Source organism: Dunckerocampus dactyliophorus, chromosome 11 (genome assembly GCF_027744805.1).
Source record: "Dunckerocampus dactyliophorus isolate RoL2022-P2 chromosome 11, RoL_Ddac_1.1, whole genome shotgun sequence".
NCBI lineage: Eukaryota > Metazoa > Chordata > Actinopteri > Syngnathiformes > Syngnathidae > Dunckerocampus > Dunckerocampus dactyliophorus.
Window position 1 is genome coordinate 5,622,268 of NC_072829.1, and position 21,642 is coordinate 5,643,909.

General features: G+C 41.8%; 1 protein-coding gene across 5 annotated transcripts in view; it reads left to right on the plus strand.

The window, feature by feature from the left end:
* The window catches only part of si:dkey-237h12.3 (teneurin-3), a 259,967-nt gene that overhangs the window by 198,326 nt on the left and 39,999 nt on the right, over window positions 1-21,642 (plus strand). For 2 of the 5 annotated variants that reach the window (XM_054791150.1, XM_054791155.1), the window contains 8 exons: window positions 13-33; window positions 501-524; window positions 2,745-2,891; window positions 3,917-4,124; window positions 13,256-13,375; window positions 16,013-16,274; window positions 16,713-16,980; window positions 18,565-18,708. In XM_054791150.1, the coding sequence (XP_054647125.1) occupies window positions 13-33; window positions 501-524; window positions 2,745-2,891; window positions 3,917-4,124; window positions 13,256-13,375; window positions 16,013-16,274; window positions 16,713-16,980; window positions 18,565-18,708 (1,194 nt within the window). The remainder of the gene's footprint in view (window positions 1-12; window positions 34-500; window positions 525-2,744; window positions 2,892-3,916; window positions 4,125-13,255; window positions 13,376-16,012; window positions 16,275-16,712; window positions 16,981-18,564; window positions 18,709-21,642) is intronic. The other 3 variants (XM_054791153.1, XM_054791151.1, XM_054791154.1) reach the window with 3 other exon arrangements.

Here is a 21,642-nt window from a genome sequence, read left to right on the forward strand (position 1 = left end):
GTACACGTAAAGCCCTGGATTCCAGAGTGTCAGGTAAAGAGAAAGTGACTTTGCTTGGGAATAAACTCATCATGCAGATTGTTCCGATCCACTTTTATTTTGCCTCAGACATATTAAAGTGGCGTGAGCTCGTTCGCGAGTATCACTCACTTCCTGCCACTCATGCTTACTGTCGGCTTTTGGGCTCAATCGCCACGGCGACTTAGATTTGCCGAAAAGAGATTGAAATTAGAGTGGAGCGCTGATGTGTGCTGCACCTTCACCGCCGGATAAAGCGGCGATAATCTGCGGCGAGGCCATTTTGTTGTAAAACATTTTCATTTTTTTTTCGAGAATAACTTCCACACATTTACAGCCGGCGAGTACTGGTCATGCGCTTCACGCAAGCAGCTTCTTTCCACTGTGAACTGATGAGAAAATGTCTCAGCTTTTTGCCACCTCAGAGATAAGTAATTCTTGTCCCTTTTCTAAATGTTTCCCTTTCTTGGGTTGTGTAATAGGAGCAGTCAAGATAGGATATAAAGGTAAATTGAACCACTACCCCCCTCCAAAGGAGATTGTCACAAACAATCCCTCCCTGCCCTTTGTCTCTCCTAGCACGACGTTTATACACCTGTTTATGTCCGAGTCGATCATGATGTTTCCGCTGTGATCCCGCTTCCCAACCCCACCACCACCTTACCCCCCTTTCCGATTTGTCCCGTCATTCCCTGTCCGTGTTGAACCAGCTTCACGTAGACTCCACGGCCCCGGCCCCCCACCCTATCCCTGTCTTACTCGCCATGTGTGTGCCGGATCAGTGGAGCTTGCCTTGTGGAGGTTCGCGCTCTGTCCTCTGTACGTGTAGACGCACAGGATGCCGACGCTCCCTCTCCTCCCCTTTACTCTTCTTTTTCCTTTCACATTAAGGCTTCCTTTCCCTTCACTGTTGCTGTTACTTCACATGAGTGTCCCCTTTCCAAAATGAAGGTGAATGCATCAAAACTCATTTATTCAAAACAAAGATTACAATGTTGAAAACAGGATGTTCCCGTCATCTGATCTGCCAAACTAACACTATCTCTACACTGGCCACAACATTTTTTACACCTGCGGTGTATCGAGAGCAGTTTACGAGAACCGCTTTTCTGGTTTTTGTGCACAGAACACAGGTCACAGTTTTATTCGGATCGCGTTCAAATTTTGCTCGTTTGTAGCGGTAGTTGAGATCTCAACATGGGCCAAAAATCGTCTCCATCTTCAATTTTGATGAAGTTATGACATTTTTTGTATCTAAGCAGCGGCTCGGCTAGTTTAGAGGTTAGCGCACGCAGCTAATGTTAGCAGTCAACTCCAGTGCCCGGATTTTACAGAGAAGCCAACCCTCCTGATTTCCTGGAATTCTAAAGAGGCGTAAACAACTCCCAACATTATGGATGTCTAATACAGTCATCACAGGTTTTCAAAATAAATAAATTAATTAGTGGTCGCTTTTTCGTGGTTGACTTCAGCATATTATTAGTGAAAAAATATGCATATTTAAGCAAATTTTCCATATCCTTGGTCTAAATTAAGCAGTTTCGAGCATAAAAATGTCTAAATTAATGAAAATACCAACATAAGACGCATTCAAAAATGTCTAGTATTCTACACTGGTCGCTAGATGTCAGTAATGTTACATTGATGAGACAATAGCCACCGCAGGAAGTGCGCTGTGCAGACAAAAACAAGGAACTGTGCCAATGCTAACGTGTGAGTCAATGTTATGTCTTATATATGTCTAATGTGTCTTATTATGTCTAGTATAATATGAGTGTAAAGCTGACTACAGGGGAATCGTAAACAGGTTTTCTAGACTCTAACTATGAAAATAATCCATTTGTAAGTAAGAAATCCTACTTTGTGAAAATTCACTCATCACGGATGGGTCTGGAACCAATCCCCATATTTTTGATTGGTTTCTGAATTGTTTGACAGTTGCGCATTTTACGATACCACACTCTGGCAGTGTCAAACAACACAGCATTATTACAGTGGTACCTTGGTTTTTGTTCATAATTTTGTTAAATATAGAATAATTATAGTTTTATTTGCAGAAAACAATGTGAAATAATGCGTTGGGTGCCTTGTTCGAGCAATGGATTTTGCGTAACGATATAGTACAGGGCAAACAGACTAGTTTGTTACATGCAATATTGTACAATAACCAAGACAGCGTATGAAAACCAACGCAACATTTTCAACAAAAAAAAACTAATCATATGAAAACTGGGGCGTTCGAAAATCGAGGTTTGATGTATCTCAGAAAAGGTGGAATTTCTGCTACAGCTCTTGTATTGGATGTCATTAGATTGTGCAGGTGTACCTAATTTTGTGGATGTAGATGTAATAGGAAGTTTGGCGCATGGGAACAAGACAATTACCTTGATGCTGCCTCAGCAGCGCAATATCCTCCCACACGGTGATGTGACACAGGCGTGTTGTGCACTAATTAAGAGTAATCGAAAGACGCTCTCGATGGTCTCTATTCGATGTTCCAGCACACCCGCTCATGTGAATCGACAGAACGTTCTCACACATCCCCGTGAGTCCCGTCAGAGGTGTTCTGCACTCTATGTTCACTCGACACTTGTCTGATCACGTTGTCCCTCCTCTGCTTCCTCCCCTCCCTGTCCACTCTCTGTTGCCCCCCCTAACCCCCCACCCCACCCTCCTTTTTTCCCCCGAATGCTCGGCTGCTTGACACGTACATGATGTGTTGACAGACGGCTGCCCCGGCCTGTGCAACAACAATGGGAGGTGTGTCCTGGATCAGAACGTCTGGCATTGCATCTGCCAGTCGGGATGGCGGGGGCTGGGGTGCGACGTCGCCACAGAGACGCTCTGCTCCGACGGAAAGGACAACGAAGGAGGTAGGGGGACCCGAAAAGTTTAGTTAGTCTGTCCTTGTGATGATAAACCAATGAACCGACTATTTGGACAAAGGTACGCTGACCGAAAAGTACAAAATGCTTTAATAAACTATGAAACACGAACATCTCAGAAAACAAATTAACATTTTGTAAAACGAATTAGCATTGCAGGAAACACATTAACAAAAGACAAAACCGGAAAGGGAATATACCAAAGCCCAGATTCACAGGAATTTGGGCCAATAACGGTGCACGTCGTTGAGTATGCATGGTGTGTAGCATAAAGGCACGAAATAGTTGAAAACAAGGCATCAAGGTATTGAGATTGTTTTGTGTTTTAGTGTAATCTGATTGTATTGTCGGAATAATCAATAATCATTGGGTTTTGTAGGAGAGCACGAGTATGCACTGGCTTTTTGGAAAACAGTCACATTTTGTCAATATGCGCTCTCAAAGTGGCTTTAAATGTTCCTAAAAAGTCTTCAATTTTACTCCCTTAAGTTATGCTTGTATGGTTTGATGAGGGCGCCCAAAATTAGAGACCGCTGGCCTCATCAGTGAGGCAAAAATCCTCAAAGGCACACTTCGAAATCTTGTCAAAAGTCTTCCCAGAAGAGTGGAACTCCATATTTTCTTCACTTTCTATAGCTAAAATAGCCGTGTGTCCAAATACTTTTTTCCTACCTCAATTCCATCATCCGCGTGTCACATTAATTATTTCAGTGTCCCAATTCTTTTGTCCACCGGTGCACATAAAACCATGAGTGGTAAAAATATGCAAATGTTCAATTAAAAGTGGAAGCTTTGACTCCAGTCTCTGCATGCCTGGTCAACAAGTCCAGAACTTTTGAGGGTCAAATCAGGGGACGCGCTTCTTAAATAATTAAAAGTATGATCCGCAATCCGTGTTGTCACTTTAATGATGTCGGGTTCACGAGGGAGGTCACCCGTGTGCACCAGAGCTCGACGGCGTAATGGAGACGCTCCTCGTGGGTCATCCCAGCCTTCCTTTCTCTGTTTCCCAGATGGTCTCATCGACTGCATGGACCCGGACTGCTGCTCTCAGATCTCCTGCCAGGGTCAGACCTACTGCAAAGGCTCGCAAGACCCGGCCACCGTCGCCCAGGCCTCGCCCGGCCAGCCCGCTTCCAGGAGCTTTTACGAGCGCGTCAGCTTCCTGATTGGCCCCAGTGGAAGTCACGTGATGCTGGGAGAGAACCCGTTCAACAGCAGGTAAAGCAGCCATGAATTACTGATGGAGCTTTTAATAATTTAGGTCAGCTTTGTTGTCTCATTAGAGTTTGGGCGAGACAGCTGTGTTTGTGCAGACGCTCCACAGCGTCAAAGGAAGATCCCACGTTGTTGTGTTTCCAGCCTGGCTGACAGTGACTACACTTTTTTTTTTTTAGAACCCTTGGCGATGAAGTCGCTCAGGAGTTTTAAAGGCGTCAATTTTGTTGACAGACATGACATGTTTTCCAAATACGCATGGAGGAAGAGGGAAGAACAAATATGTTTGGAAATACAAATGAATGTTTTTTTAATGTCACAAGTGTGAGTGCTTTGAGATGGGTGCAGGGGTCCAGAGCAATACGAGCTTTCATGTCAGCCTCCGTCAGAAAGACAACCATTTCTTTACGTTTTTGTTTTATTGATAATGTCTTTCAGCAAGAATTAGCATTCCGCACTTTGTTCGACCATCCTTGATCGCACCGCAGTCATGCGGTGTGAGATGTAAAAGTGAAACCGATAGTCGTCCCCCTGCCACTTCGCACTTAGAATGTTGTGGCTTCACTCTATCGAGGTTTTTCAAAACAATATTAATCCATAAACCGTGCTGTTTCGTGCTTAAATACCTACTGTACTATTTGTAAGATGAATACATATGCATATTTAAGCAAATGCTACGTATTGTTTTGCATAAATTAAGCATTTTCAAGCATAAAAATGGCTAAATGAGCTAAAATACAAATGCATTCAGGAGACGCATTCAAAGACGCTGGGATGGCATGTAGTACTCTACACTGGTCATTAGGTGTCAGTAATGTTATTGTCAAGTTCAGTGAATTGTCTCACGACGGGCACAGTGATCCGCAACACGGGCTGTTCTCGTGGCCACAAGCTAGAACTCAACTCCATTTATTTCACTTATCACGGTCGGGTCTGGAACCAACTCAGCGCGATAGACGAGGGATCAATGTAGACAGCTTTGTCCGACGCTGCCACAGCATCCACACTAAACCCCCGTAAAGAACGTGAACGCGCATGTAAACTACGCCAAACCGTGTCAAACGCCGCTCTGAACCAAGTGAATCCCAGGAGACAACTCAACCTTTCGAGAGCCTCGCCGTTTTACTCTCCGAAAGTCTCTTCACGAGATTTGTATTTTGTTTTTTGTTTTTTTTTAAAAAAGAGTATCTGGAGGGATCTGATTACTCGCTAAATACAGCGACGATATCGCTAAGTTGGAAACACGGATCCCTCCTGCTACATGTTCTTATTCTCTGGCAGACCGGGTGCGTGTGAGGTGCGTTACCGAGCAAGAGGTGCACAGACTGTCCCATGATAGTGTGGGGGCGAACAGGGAAGCACCAAACGTGTGTATGGACATGAATGGGAAACACGTTAATAAGTAGCTAGCAGGTGCCATGGTTGCTAAACGACTTGACTCTCCGGAAGTCACCGCCCTTTGCTTTTTGGACTGGATGTCATGCGGTCAACACAGAGACTTTTAGAAGGATTAAGGCTTAAGGCAGCCCATTTAGGCAGCATACTAGTTAGGCCTGCTCTTTTCCAACCTGTTTTTATTTTCTGTCCCCCCTGCCCCCCATGGATTCATCAAACATACCATCTGACGTGTCAGGTTACCATGGCAGCCCAAAACACCAGACATCAGGTGACTGGAAAGGCCGTGGCATATGAGTCACTTTCTGTTGACACTCGTCAAAGTGCTCGGTGACGCGGTAGACCACGCAGACATGGAGACATGTTGCCTCTCCGCTCGTCTAGGCAGGACTGTGCCCTCCAGACAAGGCTGATGCGGTGTTGGTCATCTGTTCATAAATCACAGTGATTGCACTCTACGGACTGGATTTTCCATTTAGATATTTTAGGCTTCTCTTCTAATGTGATCAAGTGGCTTCTGGTTTTTGTGATGGCAAGGGACTCGAAAAGTGTGTCAGGCTACTGGTCAGTCCACCACTTTGATCCGGACCTCAATATCTTGTTATTTGAAGCACTACGTTATTTCTTTCATAGCCCGGAGGGCAGGAACCATCTGTGTTTTTTCTCATTTATTTTTCTCTCTAATCAATATTTAAGGCTGTAAATGGAGCCGCAGCTAAGTTACAAAGCACCGCTAAAAAAAAATACATTCCTAACAGTAGTTAGTCGTCACAATTCACCACCAGAGCACAAGTAAACCAATTTAATGTGGTTATAAACAATATAGCAATCATCTTGTTAGCTTATTAGCATGCAACCATGCTGTCGTTTGCATTTAGCTCAGAGAATTAGCAGTTAGCAAAGAACGATTGGTTATCTGTTGACATTAGCAGCTAGCTCAGAGTGACTGAACATGTTATCCTGTTTTGCTTAAAGCAATTTGCTATATGTTTGGATAGCTGGTATTAGAATTTAGCACATGTAACTTGGTAGCTTACTGGTAATAGCATTTAGCTCAAAGCAGTTGAGCATAGACCTAACTTAGCATGTTCCTCTGCTACTGTAGTATTAGCCTTTAGCTCAAGTCAGGTGGGCAAACTGATCTAACGTGGCGATAAACCTTGGTGGCGTTGTTATATGAGCATGTTAGCCTGCCAACGACTTTAATTTTAAAGTAATTGTTGTTGTTTTTTTACTTGCTGATGTTAGCAATTAGCTAACATCAGCAACTTCTAACTTACCATGGTAGAATGCGGTTGTTAATATTGTGTTTGTGTCATGTGTAATATGTAGGCTACTGCCGTTAGCATTTAGCTCATAGTGTCTTTAACCTAGTAGCCTTCTGGTAATAGCATTTAGCTCAAAAAGAGTATATTGGATACTTTATCTCCAAGAGAAATTCAGAAGTTGTTTTTTTAAGTTCTCTGTCTATCTAATGTATGACTGTTTCCCTGCTAGTGTTAGCAGTAGAGTGGGCATACTGATGGTAAACCATGTAATATCCTTGTTAGCATTGTTATATGAGCATGTTAGCTTCTCATTAAAGTAATTGGCCGTTAGCAATTAGCTGAAAGTAATTTACAGAGGTAGCCTGTTGGTAACAGCATTTATCTGAAATCAATCAGGCAGACGAGGTTTAATTAGTAATTTGATTGAAATCATTATCAGCTGATAGTTGATTTGACCACATGGGACCTAATTTAGCTTGTTAGCATTCTTACACACGCATGTTAGTTTGCCATTACCTTTCATATTACAGTCATTTTTACCTGCTAGCATTAGCAGTTAGCGCACAGTAATTTAGCATGTTAGCCGGCTGGCTTTAGCAGTACAGGCAACATTGTTTGACTTTAGCCACACTCATCATAGTGGAACTGATTGTTTTTTCTTACAGAAAGAAATACATCCAGAGTGTTTATTCAGGGCAAATACATTCATTAGAATGTTTGATATGGATTTTGAAGGAACCCAAATATACAACCTATTAGTGAACATCATCACGCTCACTGTGAGGAGCTGTAGATATATTTATATAAATATATTTCCCCAGATTCCCACACCTGCTCAACATCACACGTTTGCTTTCAGCCAGATGGAGAGGAAAATGATTTCCGACTGTGTGCGCAAGGCTGGGGGAATATTTCCTGCGATCGTTTGAAGTAATCCTTATGTAAATAGCATGCTTTACTGGAAATATAGAATGAGGCAATAACCCCCGCAGTCGGATCCTGGCTAATCCTTATCCTCATTGTCTTCAGCTTACTGTCACTTTGGTGTCTAGCAGCAGCATTAGCGCCCGTGCTCAAAATATTCATTAGATTCTTCTTTTTTTTTCTTTTTTTTTGCTCCCAGCTAAAAAAACAACATGTTAGAAGTTGAGCATATATTTGACAAAGTTAATTAAATGTCACTGTATCTTCACCAGAGCAGTGGTGCATTTATTAATTTGAAAAGGAAAAAAAGAATTGACGCCATAAAGGCTGCCTTAGTGGGATTAGCTTGCTAACGCTACGGTGGAACCCGCTTATCTCAGTGCCCCTCGGACTGGCGGACTGACTGATGTCGACCTAAGCGGTGCGTTACAGAGCTGGACGCACACAGAGTCTATACGGCAGCTGCTGCACCCCTCCGGAATGTCAACCTTAAGCCTGTGTGAACGTGACAGTCAAGCTGGTGTGAGTGAGAACTGTACATCTACTGTACTGTGCGTCTCCCGGTATTTGTCCATGAGTGTTGCGCAATTCTGATTGTGCTAGGTGAGTGTGTGTGCATGTTTTGTAATAGCCCCTACGAGGCAGTTACGGTTTGCCTTCATTTGTGTTGTTTTTTTATTTGGATTCTTCTGTTTTCACATGAGGTTGTATCAACAGGAGTATTGTGTGTGTGTGTGGTTCTGAGCTGTGATTCAGGGGTTGGACTATAGGGGGCAGTGGTGTTTGCCGAGCAGCATTGGCACCGTTGAAGTGTGGAGTGCATCTTTCTGTAACAAGGGGTCTCATGTTTTGTGGCCCCCAAGTCTACATGACATCAAACATGGGCTTGTTATCGTACTGTATTTATACTGTATTTGCTTAAAAGGGAAAGGCTATTGTATTAGCTCGTAGAAAGCTTGTCACACAGTCAACCGAACAGGCAGGCCACTAGACAAAACACTAACTACAATCACGGTGTGAACACAAAAACATGCAACAGGTAAGTACTCTAAATTCCGGAGTATAAGCCGCTACTCTTCTGAAGCTTTCTTAACCCTGCGGCTTATACAGCAGTGCGGCTAATTTATGGCTAAATTATAATCTTGTGACATCTCCTTTACTTCAGAACTAGCACTAACTGTTTAAATACTGTGGCGATCACAAGTCTGTGAGGAAATGATAGCTCTTTCTTTGGCAGGAGCCGTCAGCATATAACAGGATAGTCTGACTCACAAAGAACACTTTACTAACAACACTAAATTCATCACACAGCAACGTAATACTGAAAATGTGAATATACAAAGATGTCTCAATATGAGTTTTAAAAAAGTTACATTTTAAAACATTCATATAAGGCATTGCGTCTGAGCAACGCGAAGTTGGGCACTGCAGTGACATTCACTTCCCTCTGGGCTTTGGTCTCCAGGTCCTCTGGCTCCCTCTGGTGGACACAAGCAGCATTTTCTATGCTTCCTATGCTCCTCCACTGAAATGGTTTCCTCAAACGAAATGCATTATGGCAAAACTTTAAAATGTTGGGTTTTTTTGTATAAAACTCGTACTGATACATATTTCTATATTTCTGAGGTATGACGTTTGAGTGTTAGGTTGCTGTGTGATGAGTTTAATGTTGTTTCATGTAAGATGAAACCGTGAGTCAGGCTGTTATATTGAGTAATAACCTCCTGCAATTTCCAGTGGGTTGACAAAATCGTTGTGAGTTTTTTATAGCTTTCAGTTGACAGGTCCTCGTGCGCACCACAATATGCCACTCTATGACGTGGCCGTGTGCGGCTTATACACCGATGCGGATGGTATAAGAACCAATCAGGTGTTTTCTGTGTACGTCATTGTACATCTAACATGTCACTATATTGATGCACACATGCATTGTAATGCAAGACCAAGTCAGCTGTGCGTATTGGGGGTGTGTTGCATTGCGTTGTCGCAGTATTTGTTGTATGCGGAGACATTGTGGCAGGCGCAATCAAAGTCTTTTATTGAGGGGGAAAAAAGGATGGCTTCTGGGGAGCGGACGACTCGTAAAAGTACGCGTGGCCAATGTGCGATACTTTGTCTTTTGGTTTAGATAAAGCGATATTATTCCGTGCATTTCCTCACATTTTTGGGGGCCTTAACATGCATGAAAACTCACTGATTGCAAGCGAATCAGGCACGATGAAAAGGTTGATCTTACAGGACCCCAAAAACTCACTCATTAGCGCCCCCTATATACAGTATATATATATATACATGTATGCAGTATGTATACAGGAGGTTGATGTGTATGTATTGATGTGTCTCCTTGCATGCTCTCGTTATAACGAGAATAACAAGAGGTCCAATATAAACAAACTTGCATGCAAGGGGACACATCGATACAACATGAACGGGCGGCTTCTACAGAAAATGTCTGATTATTCATGCTAAAATGTTTGTTGATATCGAAGACAACATATGTGAGGGGACAGGAGAACTCCCCCTCCTGTGAGGGACAGAGACGGTGCAGGGCAGACTCACATGCCCAGACAGGACAGGACACATAAGGAATGGTGCTACAATCCTAGGGACTTCCACCAAATGAGCCCAAATCTAAATAACAGGTCCTAGACAGATGGACTAGGACAAATTGCGAAGCATTTTAGCCTACTCCAAAGGATGTGGGTGGGGCATCTTGACAAACCTTGATGGTCAGTGTGGCAATTTAAAAAATGGCCATTTTAAAAACTGCGTGCTTTTTTTTTTAACTTTACTTTTTACTGCTTTAGTGTCATATACTGTATACGGCCTTCCTGCTACTAGGACATTCATTTCCCTGTGTGCACACAGCCAGAGGAACAATAAAGTCATATCTAATCTAATCTAATCTAAGAATAAAAAAAAACAAAGTAATTTTGTTACAGTGGAGAATTTGCATTTGCGTTAAGTGCGTTCAATGATGTATATGAGTGTCTAACAACACATTTGTTTTTGCGCTTCAGCAGCTGACGAGAGCTTTGTTTGGGCTTGTATCATTTGTCTCCAGCACTAAAGATAAATAGAGACGTGTAGAAACACGGAGCCAGAGCTCTTAAGTGGCCCTGTTGCCTGAAAAAAAATGTCAAATGAAAGCGAAGAAGAGGCTAGAATGCGGTTGATCATCCCTGTCTCTGATACGTAATGACCCGAAGATAACATGTCTTTCCCCCGCCTCCCACTGCCGTGATGAATGCAGATGGAGCTCTTCTCAAATTCCTCTCCACGGTTGAGAGGCGGGGAATAAATTAAACGGCAGAAGCATCACATTGTCTCGCTCGGCTCGGCCTCGTAGAGGCACCACTTCCTATTTCGGGATGTGAAGTCACCTGAGCGAGCTCGGACATTTACCTGAAAGCCCCCCCCGCCCCCGGTCGTCTTTGATAGATTTTATTCATGCAGGAAACTCCAACATCTGTCAGTTATGAAGCATCTGAAATAAATCATTTTCTGGCTGTGAAAGCAAGTCTGGACCAGAAGTAAATCAGCCTGCCTGCAGGGCGAATGAGTTCGTTACACTGCTGCTTGTTAGACAACCTGCTAAAAAAACATCCTTGACGCGTCAAATGGGATATACTACATACATGGAAATGTAACTTGGCAAGGAAAAAGTATTGATTTTTTTTCTTCTTTTTTTCTTGAAATGAGATTCTACGAATCAGTATTAGGCTCACTCCGCGGGGAAAAACTATGATAATAAAGTCAGAGAATTATAAGAGTTGGAATTATGTCGGAAAAGTAAAGTACTTTTAGGTGGCTAAAGTCAAAATGTAACAAAAAGTCATACTATAACAGCAAAAAAAGTCAGGAAGATGTTAGAAAATAAAAATTCATTATATCATTCACAAGACTGTAGTTGTAATATGAGAAAAAAAAAGAACATTTTACAAGAAAACATCTTAATTTTACAAGAAAAAAGTGTTAATTTTACAAGAATAAAGTAGAAATATTACAAAAAACAATGCCATAATTCTATGACAAAATGTTAATATTACAAAAATATCATCATTTAATCACTGTTTTTAAATCGAAATTGAAAACTCATTTATTTAGACAGGCGTTCAACACCGACTAGGGCGGTCTTGTATTTATGTTCATTTTATGCATATTTAGTTCTTGTTGACTCCCATTTTATGTACTTTTAAAGGCTTTTAGCACTCTGCAGCACTGAAGCATTTTCTTATAGAGTTTTTATTCTGTGTTTACTTTGTGTTCATGTTCTGTTTGGATGCTGTGTTCTTATGTATCGTCTTATTGTGAAGCACTTTGGGAGCCCGTGGGCTATTGTGAAGCGCTATATAAATAAACTTTGATTGATTGATTGATTGATTGATTGACAGTTTTAATATTAAATATGTTTAATATTGGTATAGTTTTAATATTAAAAAGTAACAATATTACAAAAGTAATGTCAGAAATAAAAAAAAATCATTCTGACATTATGAGTATGTTTATGGGAATGAAGTCATATTACAATGAAAATGTAATAGCAGAAAAAAGTATGAATATTATGAGAAAATACTCTTAATTTCACAAGAAAAATATTTTTAATTTTTACAAGAATAAAGGTGAAATATTACAAAAATACGCCATCATTTTATGAAAAAATGTAATATTACAACATGAATGTAATCAAAAATAATGTCATCATTTATTGCAACGTTTCAATATTAGTAATGCATCATTTTATGGCAATAAAATGTGAAAATGAAAACAGCAAGTAGTTTATGGGAATGATCAAAATGTAATAAGACAAAAAAGTCATTTCTCGATGGATGGAGTACTAATATATTATGAGAAAATACTGTCAAGATTAATCATTGTAATTCTTACAAGAATAAAATCATAGTTTTACACGAAAATAGTTGTTTTATCACGAGAAAAAAAGTTGAAATATTGCAAGAGAAAAGTCTTACTTTTAAGAGTAATAAAATCTTAATATGATGATGAACATGGTGTAACATTAGGAGGAAAGGAGTATTTTATAAGTATTAATATGAGAAAAATATTGTAGTTCTTACAAAAATAAAGTCATGACACAAAGTAACCTGTTTTATTTTGACAACTTTATTTTTACTATTAATAGGCAACTATATCACGATCAAAATGTTATGATATTAGGAGAGAACAATCGAATACAATATTTCAATAAATGCAGCATCATTTTAAGAGAAAACAAATCAGAATTTATGAGGATGAAGTTAAAATCAATTATTAAATGCAATTGCAAGAAATTGGATGTTTTATTATGTGGAAAAAAGTTTAAATTTTAGAAGAGTAAAGTTTTATTATGACAAAAAATGCTGTCAGTATTACTTAATATTTCGGGGACCTTGTTTTGCTAGGGATGTCTCAAAGGTGACATTTTGAGAGCACGTGTGTTGCGTCGAGCCAGTGAAGCACTTTGTCATCATTGGCAAACTGATTGTTGACACACCGTCTGCTGTTTGTTTATTCAAGCTCTTGGTGTGTGTGTTTTTTTTCCCCATACAGTCTGGCGTCAGTCATCCGGGGTCAGGTCCTCACTGGCGACGGAACGCCTCTGATTGGAGTCAACGTGTCTTTCCTGCACTACCCTGAGTACGGCTCCACGGTCACTCGACAAGACGGCATGTAAGTGAACACACTCATCCATCAGCACAACAGCGGCGACCTTTGCCACCGCAGATGTTTATGTGCGGCGCCGACTGCTGGGGAAATTGCATCAAGATTTGTGCAGAGTTGTCCTGGCACGCATTCCAACAAATGCAAGCTGCGGCACAAGGCGGCCGAGAACAATTGCTCATGCAAATGTCACAGCGGCGGAGGCCTGTTTAAAATGCATTGGATCAGCCGGCCGAGAATCAATCTGCCTGCAGTGTAGTTAAACATGAGCTTTACGCGCTGACCTTCTGATGATATTACTTCACACGGATGCTTCATAATGGCCGCGCAAACACATGCGGGACACGTCCGCACTCAGCCGACAAAACATTAGGAACGCCTGTACACATATAATAAGATCCAATATATGAATTCTGCTTTTATGAAGATGACAATGCTCAGCTTGGATTGGCACTGTCAGAGCGGCATTACGAGTGTAAATGCTAAAAGACAAGCAATCATATGCATAAATATTTGGTGTGCTATTATTGGACTGATGCTGACAGAGCATTCACACCAATTTCATTTTCTTCTTCTTTGTTATGTGTTTTTTTTTATTGGCGTTATGTTAAACAGTAATTTCTTACAAATATGTACAGTATATTCAGTTGTAGTCATGACCATCACAAGCAAGTGATGTCACGGCATTGCTCGACACCTTCAGTCATACCGCACTCCAAAAATATAGATCTTCTTTTTTTTTTAATGATCTGTAGTTTTTGTATTTTATGTTATTCATTATTTTGTTATATTATTTTTTATATATTGATATTGTATTATATTGCATTTTTTATTGACTTAATTGTTTTTGTAATACATTAACACTATTATTTATATGAATACAATGGAATTGTATTAACAATTTTAATACATTTTAATAAATATTATTTCATTTTCATAATTTATACAATTTGTATTCTTTTATTATTTTTACCCATTTTACTGTACCATTTTATGTATATATGATTTTAATATTTATTAATTTACCATGAAAAATTCATACATTTTTTGTTTTATTTGTGTTGATTTCTACCATTATTTAAATAGTATAATCAAAAAAGTATAAAAGCACAAATGCATACACTACTTTACTTTTAAATGCTACTAGTCTATTATTATCAGTGAATGGCCTTTTACTCGTGTAGCGCTTTTCCACCTCCAAGGCACTGCTAGCACATTTACCTACTGATGACGCAGCATCAGGAGCAACTCGGGGTTCAGTATCTTGCCCAAGGACACTTCGACACGATCACGATCGAACCCGCAACCTGCAGGTTGGGAAACGACCACTCTACCACCTGAGCCATGCCGCCCCAGTAATACGAATACATTTCAGAACTGAGCATTATTGTCTTTGTAAATGCATAATATTTGCCACGTCCCTCGAATTGGACCTCATTAGATGGTAATAAGTCTCACGCTGAGGCTTCTTCAACCAAAGCTGTACTTTTCATGCACCAACGTTGAATATTTTGTGTGATATTTTGTGTGAGTGCGGTGGAATACAAAAAAAGGAGTTCATGAGGTAGTAAGAGAAGCGTGCAGCTTCTGTCTTCTGAGGATGAGCACAATTCCCGGCATATTTCGCTCTGTAGGTCGGCTGACAAGGAGGGTGATAAATGCTTTGAGGATGATCACACTTGGTCAGCCAACAGAGCCGCCCGGTGCTTTGCAAGGAGCGGGTAAGGAGGGGGTATGAAGATTCTTCGCAGCTGTGAAGCTCCCCTCTTGGCCAAAGTGGAGAGTGCTGGAGAAAGGAAGCTGTTTTAGGTCAGCTGCACAGCTTGACGCTTGAGTGTGTGTGTGTGTGTGTGTGTGTGTGTGTCTGTCTGAAATCATGCAATGTCACCACACAGATGCTTCACCCCCCCCCCCACCCCAGGGAGGTGGAGTATGGAGTGTATATATACATACACACACACACAGAAGCACTTCAAAGCCTCGTCCTTCATTTCCAAACCAGTAACTTCTCCCCAAGTAATGCCGAGCTAATTAAAGCCGCCTCGGCAGAAAAGACAACTCTAAAAACCAAAAAGACTGTTTTTTTTTTTTTCTAACCAGCATGCCTGGTCAAACAAGAGCAGTAAATTGGATTCGGTGAATGATAATAACGTATGAAGGCTGCTCTGAGGGGCATGATGTACCTGAGAAATACAACCTGAGTGGTGTCAATCACATTATTAGATTTTTTTTGTTTCACGTCTTTGACTTCAGAGGCCTGCATGGAAGCTAGTACCGTGGATCCCCGCAAATTGGCAGAATTTTGGTCAAACAAGGGTTTGGAGGGAGGAGGAGAGGTGTTTTGGGGGCAAGAGAAGGACTCTGGTCCAACTCAATCGATTAAGAACTGTGTCTCAATACTTCTGTTCATATTCTGAATGTAGCTTTCATTGTTGTTCACTCATAAGTACAAAACGCATCGTAAATGCTAACACGTCATAGCAAATGGAGCTTTTAATTTGGCGGAAATACGGTATGGAATTTGGAGAGTTTCAAAATAAAGCGCATATGGTTGCTGTGGTACCTCCTACCACCACAATAATGATCACATTGTTAAAATTCTCCAAAACTGACAGCGAACTCTAATGTCTTTTAAAATGTGTACAGGTTTGACCTGCTGGCAAACGGCGGCGCCTCTCTGACGCTCACGTACGAGCGAGCCCCGTTCCCGACGCTGCAGCGCACGGTTTGGATCCCCTGGAACGTCTTCCACGTGATGGACACGGTGGTGATGAAGCGGGAGGAGAACAACATCCCCAGCTGCTACCTGACGGGTCTGAGCAGGCCAGACCCGCTCATCCTGGCCACGCCTCTGTCCACCTTATACAAGACATCTGCGGAGGACAGCCCCATCATCCCGGAGACTCAGGTCTGTCCACCAGGTCCCATTCATAAAGATTTTTTGCTAAAGAAAAACAATATTGATCAATCGTACAGCTCCCACTTACAGCAGTTGGCAGAGGTTTTTAAGACATGCGGCGAAGCCTGTTTTTTTGGGGTGGGGTTTATAAAGTGGTGGGCATATACACGGGGTGGACTCATTTAGCGATGCGTGGGTCACCGGTGTCATGTCCATGAGGAAGGAGGTTTTTGTTTCATGAGGTCATGAAAAGCCTTCAACTTCAAAAGCGAGCGTTTGAAATGAGGGAGACGATAGATTTTTATGTCGTGTGGTGCTCATAAACAGGCTCTAGGGACACATGCTACTGTTAGAACATCATAAAAAGTCACTCTTGAGTTGTAAGGGACCTTTAAATGAAATGTATAAAGCTTGTCTCACTGTTAACATTGCTATTTGACCTCGTAGGTCCTCCATGAACAAGTGGCCATACCAGGAAGTGACCTCAACCTGGTCTATCTGAGCTCCAGGGCGGCTGGCTACAAGCCCATGCTGAAGGTGCTGCTGACCCAGGAGCGCCTCCCCTTTGGCCTGATGAAGGTGCACCTGATGGTGGCCGTCATGGGCCGACAGTTGCAGAAGTCGTTCCCGGCCTTCCCTGACCTCTCCTACACCTTCATTTGGGATAAAACAGATGCCTACAACCAGAAGGTCTACGGCCTGGCAAAGGCTGTGGGTGAGTTAGCAGAGAGAACTTCTCTGATATGCTCTTTCTTATTAGCTTCAGGCGATCGAACCTAGCCGGGCATTTCATGATTGATTTGATCTATTTTTTAACCACATTTTTATTTTATAAAGCTGAAAAAAAGATTTAGTAGCTTGTGCCACAGCCTTTAGTCACCCAACGCCACCTCATCTTTTTCCATGTATGATAGTGAGATATGCGGCCTGAGAGTCAAGATGTTCTGTATATCAATGAGTTTTTTCATTGAATCCTACCAACACCCTGCTTGTGAAATGTAGACACTTACGAGGAAGTGCTTCAGCATTAGTCAAATAAAATAGATCTGCCTTTAAAAAGAAGTACAGCTCAGTTGTGATTAGCAGTAATGCACAGTCATATTTTCATTAAAGTCTTATTTGTTCGGTCCACCCTGCCTCATAATATTGTACTTATATTACTTAAATACTTTACTAATTTATTATGATTTATCTTTGTATTTATTTTAAATGCATTTTAAAATAAACCATGTTAATCATCCATAAAGTGTTGCTATTGTTGCCATTTTATTAAATGGAAGTAATTTGTGGTGTTTTTCAGACTAAGTTTTTTAAAAATCACAAAATTTGATATATATATGTTTTTCATTGGACAGTGGCAATATATTATATGTATTCAAAAATGACTAAAAAAAAAATCAGCAAAAGGTCAGTTATGTGGCAGATTTCGACTATATCGTGCTTATTTTTTAAGCGTGTTTTTTTTTGCCTAATTTATACTGTAATTAACTTAGAATTTAAATTGCAAAGTTAATCATTTTTATTTATTTATATATTTTAATATTTTTTTTAGATGATTTCTGATTTGCTTTGTAAAATAATTGTGACAAGCATTCATAGTAACCCGAAAAAGAATGTAATTGCTGCAATCCCATCCCTATTCTGTTCACAACTATTGCTATGATATGCTACGATGGATTCACCATCTTGATTGTGTCTGTCATAACTAGTGGAATATTGCGCCAAGGAGCGTCTATTCAGCAGAATGAAATGCAGCGATACTGGACATTTGCTTGCGTTTATGTCATTGCAATACACCTCATATGTTGCAGCATTATTACAGCATTATCATCATGCATCATTCCAGAAAAGAACATATAACCGTTCACTCATAACTTATGGCTGGAGCCACATGACAGGATATACGATATTTACAATAATGCGCTACATGCGGCGGCCTGCGCTGTTTCAATAATTCATAATGGTTAGCGCGGCATTGTGGGTTATTCCTGTTCGCACCAGATAAAGGAGGCAAATGAGGCTAGGAGTGCATAAAACACAAAAGTGTGCCGGTCGGACACGTGAACTCTGTGTGCTCTCTAAATCATCCCAGCTGGAGTAAATTACAAAGTCAGAGGGAGAGAGCGGAACCTGCAGCTCCAGCAAAACAGCCACACCGTGCAGCAAGCGTGCGGCGATGGGCTGATGGGCTGCAAGGATCATTACGGTCCAAAAGTGCCAGACTTGGGGGCGGGGCGGGGCTGGGGGGGCAGCTGGGTGGCCTGGCCATCACTGACTCTTCTGTGATGTCAACTTTCAGTGTCAGTGGGCTACGAGTACGAGTCCTGCTTGGATGTGGTGCACTGGGAAAAGCGGACGGCGGTGCTGCAAGGCTACGAAGTGGACGCTGCCAACATGGGGGGATGGATGCTGGACAAGCACCACGTCTTGGATGTCCAGAACGGTAAGATCAATGAGTGAACCATCTAAGGTAGCACCCGACCTCTCCAGAGAGCATCAGTCTCATCTGTACTTCATGTTCGTAGCGTACATATTGATGCCTATGCCGTTACCACAGCAACCAATGGAGATACTGTACAGTGGGTCGGAACACACCAACAAACACAACAAAATCACTCAGACAACATGAACAGTAGAACTTCAGGATCTGTTCAGTTACTCAAATACGTTTGAACAAGGCCTGACTTCTTTTTATAATTCCAGTCATATGAAAAAAAATACACTCCATAGTGTAACTCTTCTCCTCCTGCATCGCTGCATATAAAAGGATACAAATGTGTCAAAACATGCACCCCGGCTGTTTTGCCCGTGCTATTACATTTCTGGCAAACACACCTCATGGTGGTTCTGTGATTAAACTCCAAAGTTTGACCTCATAAGTCAGATTGACTTGAAATCTGTCGCACAGCTCAATGTGGTCTACGAAACACACACTGTGGCTCCAGGGTGTTTAGGCGAATCACCACCGAATTTGGTACGCACCTTTTGGTGCCTGGCAAGCGCATGCGTGTCAAATTTGAGACAGATTGGTTGAAAAACATGGCCGTCGTAAAGCAAAACGTCTTTGAAGGAGCTCAGGGGTGGGATTAGCAACAAAATGCCCATAAATCAGTGGTTCTCAATTATTTTCTGTCATGCCTCCCTTAGGGGACAGAAATGTTTTCAGCCTCCACCCCTTCGATTTGAAATACTATTGAGAATTTATTTAACTGTACAAACCACGGTATAAGTTGCTGGCACCAGCATCGTCTAAGTATGAATAGAGGCACTACCAGACCTGCCCCACGATTTCAGAAGAACTGCCATTAGTCACGATCATTTGTTTCCAATTCAGTACTGTGTATGCCCAACTTTGGGTCACCCAGCCTCATAGAATTGAGTGGTTTCAAGCTATCAGGGTCGGCTATTTGTAGCGTTAGCTTGAATCAGTAACAGTTCTCTCTTTTGAAGTCCTTTCCGTCAAGAAAAGTCTCAAGTGCCCTTTTTTTCATGGAATTGCTGTTAGTATCCATGCCCATCTCGCATTCATATGTTTTGGCCATATCTAAGCCACACCTCCGGGCTTCTGCCTGATTGGTCTGCTGAAATTGGGTAGCAGGGTAGGTGTGTGAGTCAAGCTGTCTCCTTCTATGAATACACAAACAAACACATGTCAAGGTATAAAGATCACTTCCAGAAAGGCATTGCTTGAAAACCAATCCAAGGCTTATTTTTATTTTTGCATTCCAAAATCAAAGCTGTAGGAAAAAAGAAATAAACACACCGCAACAAAACCACGCTCCGTTTGACAGCGTGGGACTCGGCCGTGCGCCACCGCTGCGACCTTGACTGGCTTCCAGATGAAAAGGGACACAAATTGTCTCCGACAACTGGAACAGTGGCTGTGAGCCGGAGTGCATTTCACGTCAAAACAAGGACTCCGTCTGGCACAGTGACAACGCGCGCTAGCCCGAGGCCCGCTGCTTATAATTGCAGTCATATTAGTGCCTGTGCCGCCTGGTGACGTGCAGCTGAAGCCTATGCGTTGCACGTTGTGACCTCCTGCTTGTGGGAGCCTGCAGAGACTCTGCCACATGACGGCTTGATTGCGCTCAATCATGTCTATGCCTCTGTGAGACTATTTTACATTTATTGTACTTGTTGATGAAGGCCATGCTGATAGATGACTGAGCAAAGAACTCATTTAGTATATTGAATTAATGTAATTAACGCCGCGTTCATCAAAAGGGCACATCTTCATGATACCGCTGAATGATTTGGAATGGCGGCACGGCTCGCTTGCTCACTGATTCATTTGCTCGTTACTGTCGCGATTGGCTCCTCTAATATCTGCACATGGGCTTATGGGACAGTTTTGCTACATTGTTAGCGTATCGACTTGGGTTCTCTCCGAAGCGCACCTATCAGCACAGAAACACCTGATAGCCGGCATACAGGTCCTTTGGTGTGAAAACAAGCTTAAAGTTCGAGGCCACAGCAAAGTCATAAATGTCAAACACGGAAAACCTTCATTTTTCCGCACTTTTTATCCGATCACCTCCAAGCTTGGTAGATAGCTTCTCAGCTGATTCATTTTTGTTGGCGATTGACCATGAAGGAGATAGTAGCCGCAGGTCAAAGTTGTGCAGTGATGAGGTTGAAAATCAGTTTCTAACAAACCACAATGAGTCATACCTTCAATGCAATGGTGATGTGGAACTGCTGTATTTTCTCTATATTCTCTCATATGTTGACATAATTACCTAAAATATGTTTTTTTTGCTTAACAATGTTACAGAATTCCATTCTTATTGATAATGATAATAGTAATGCTTTGGTTTATTTCTAACATACATTGAAGTGCATCGCACGTTTGCAGTTACACAATTAAACATGTCCAAAAAGGAGTGGGAGTTTTTGGGTTAGGGTTAGGGTTAGAGGTGGGGTAACATTAGGCTTCGGGGGTTAGGGTTAGCGTGTTAGGGTTAGGTTTGGTTTATTTCAAATGTGCATAACAAGGTTACATTTAAGTACATCACGCTTGAAGTTACACAATTAAAAATGTCCGAAAAGGAGCAGGAGGGTTACGGCTAGGGGTTTAGATTAGGGTTAGGTTCAGGTTAGGGTTAGGGCTTTGAGGGTTAGGGTTAAGTCTTTACTCCTGCCCCTTCTATGTGAGAGAAGTTACTGATAGTAGAAGCAGAGAAGCCCAGAAGCCCAGACTTCTCTCTCCCCGGCTACTTTGTCCAGCTCGTCCCAGGGGATCCCGAGACTTTCCCAGACCAGTTGGAAGACATAGTCTTGCCAAAATGTCCTGGGTATTCCGTGACTGCTTCTGCCTGCCGGACGGATGTGCCCTGAACACCTCCCCAGGGAGGCATCCTGACTAGATGCCCCA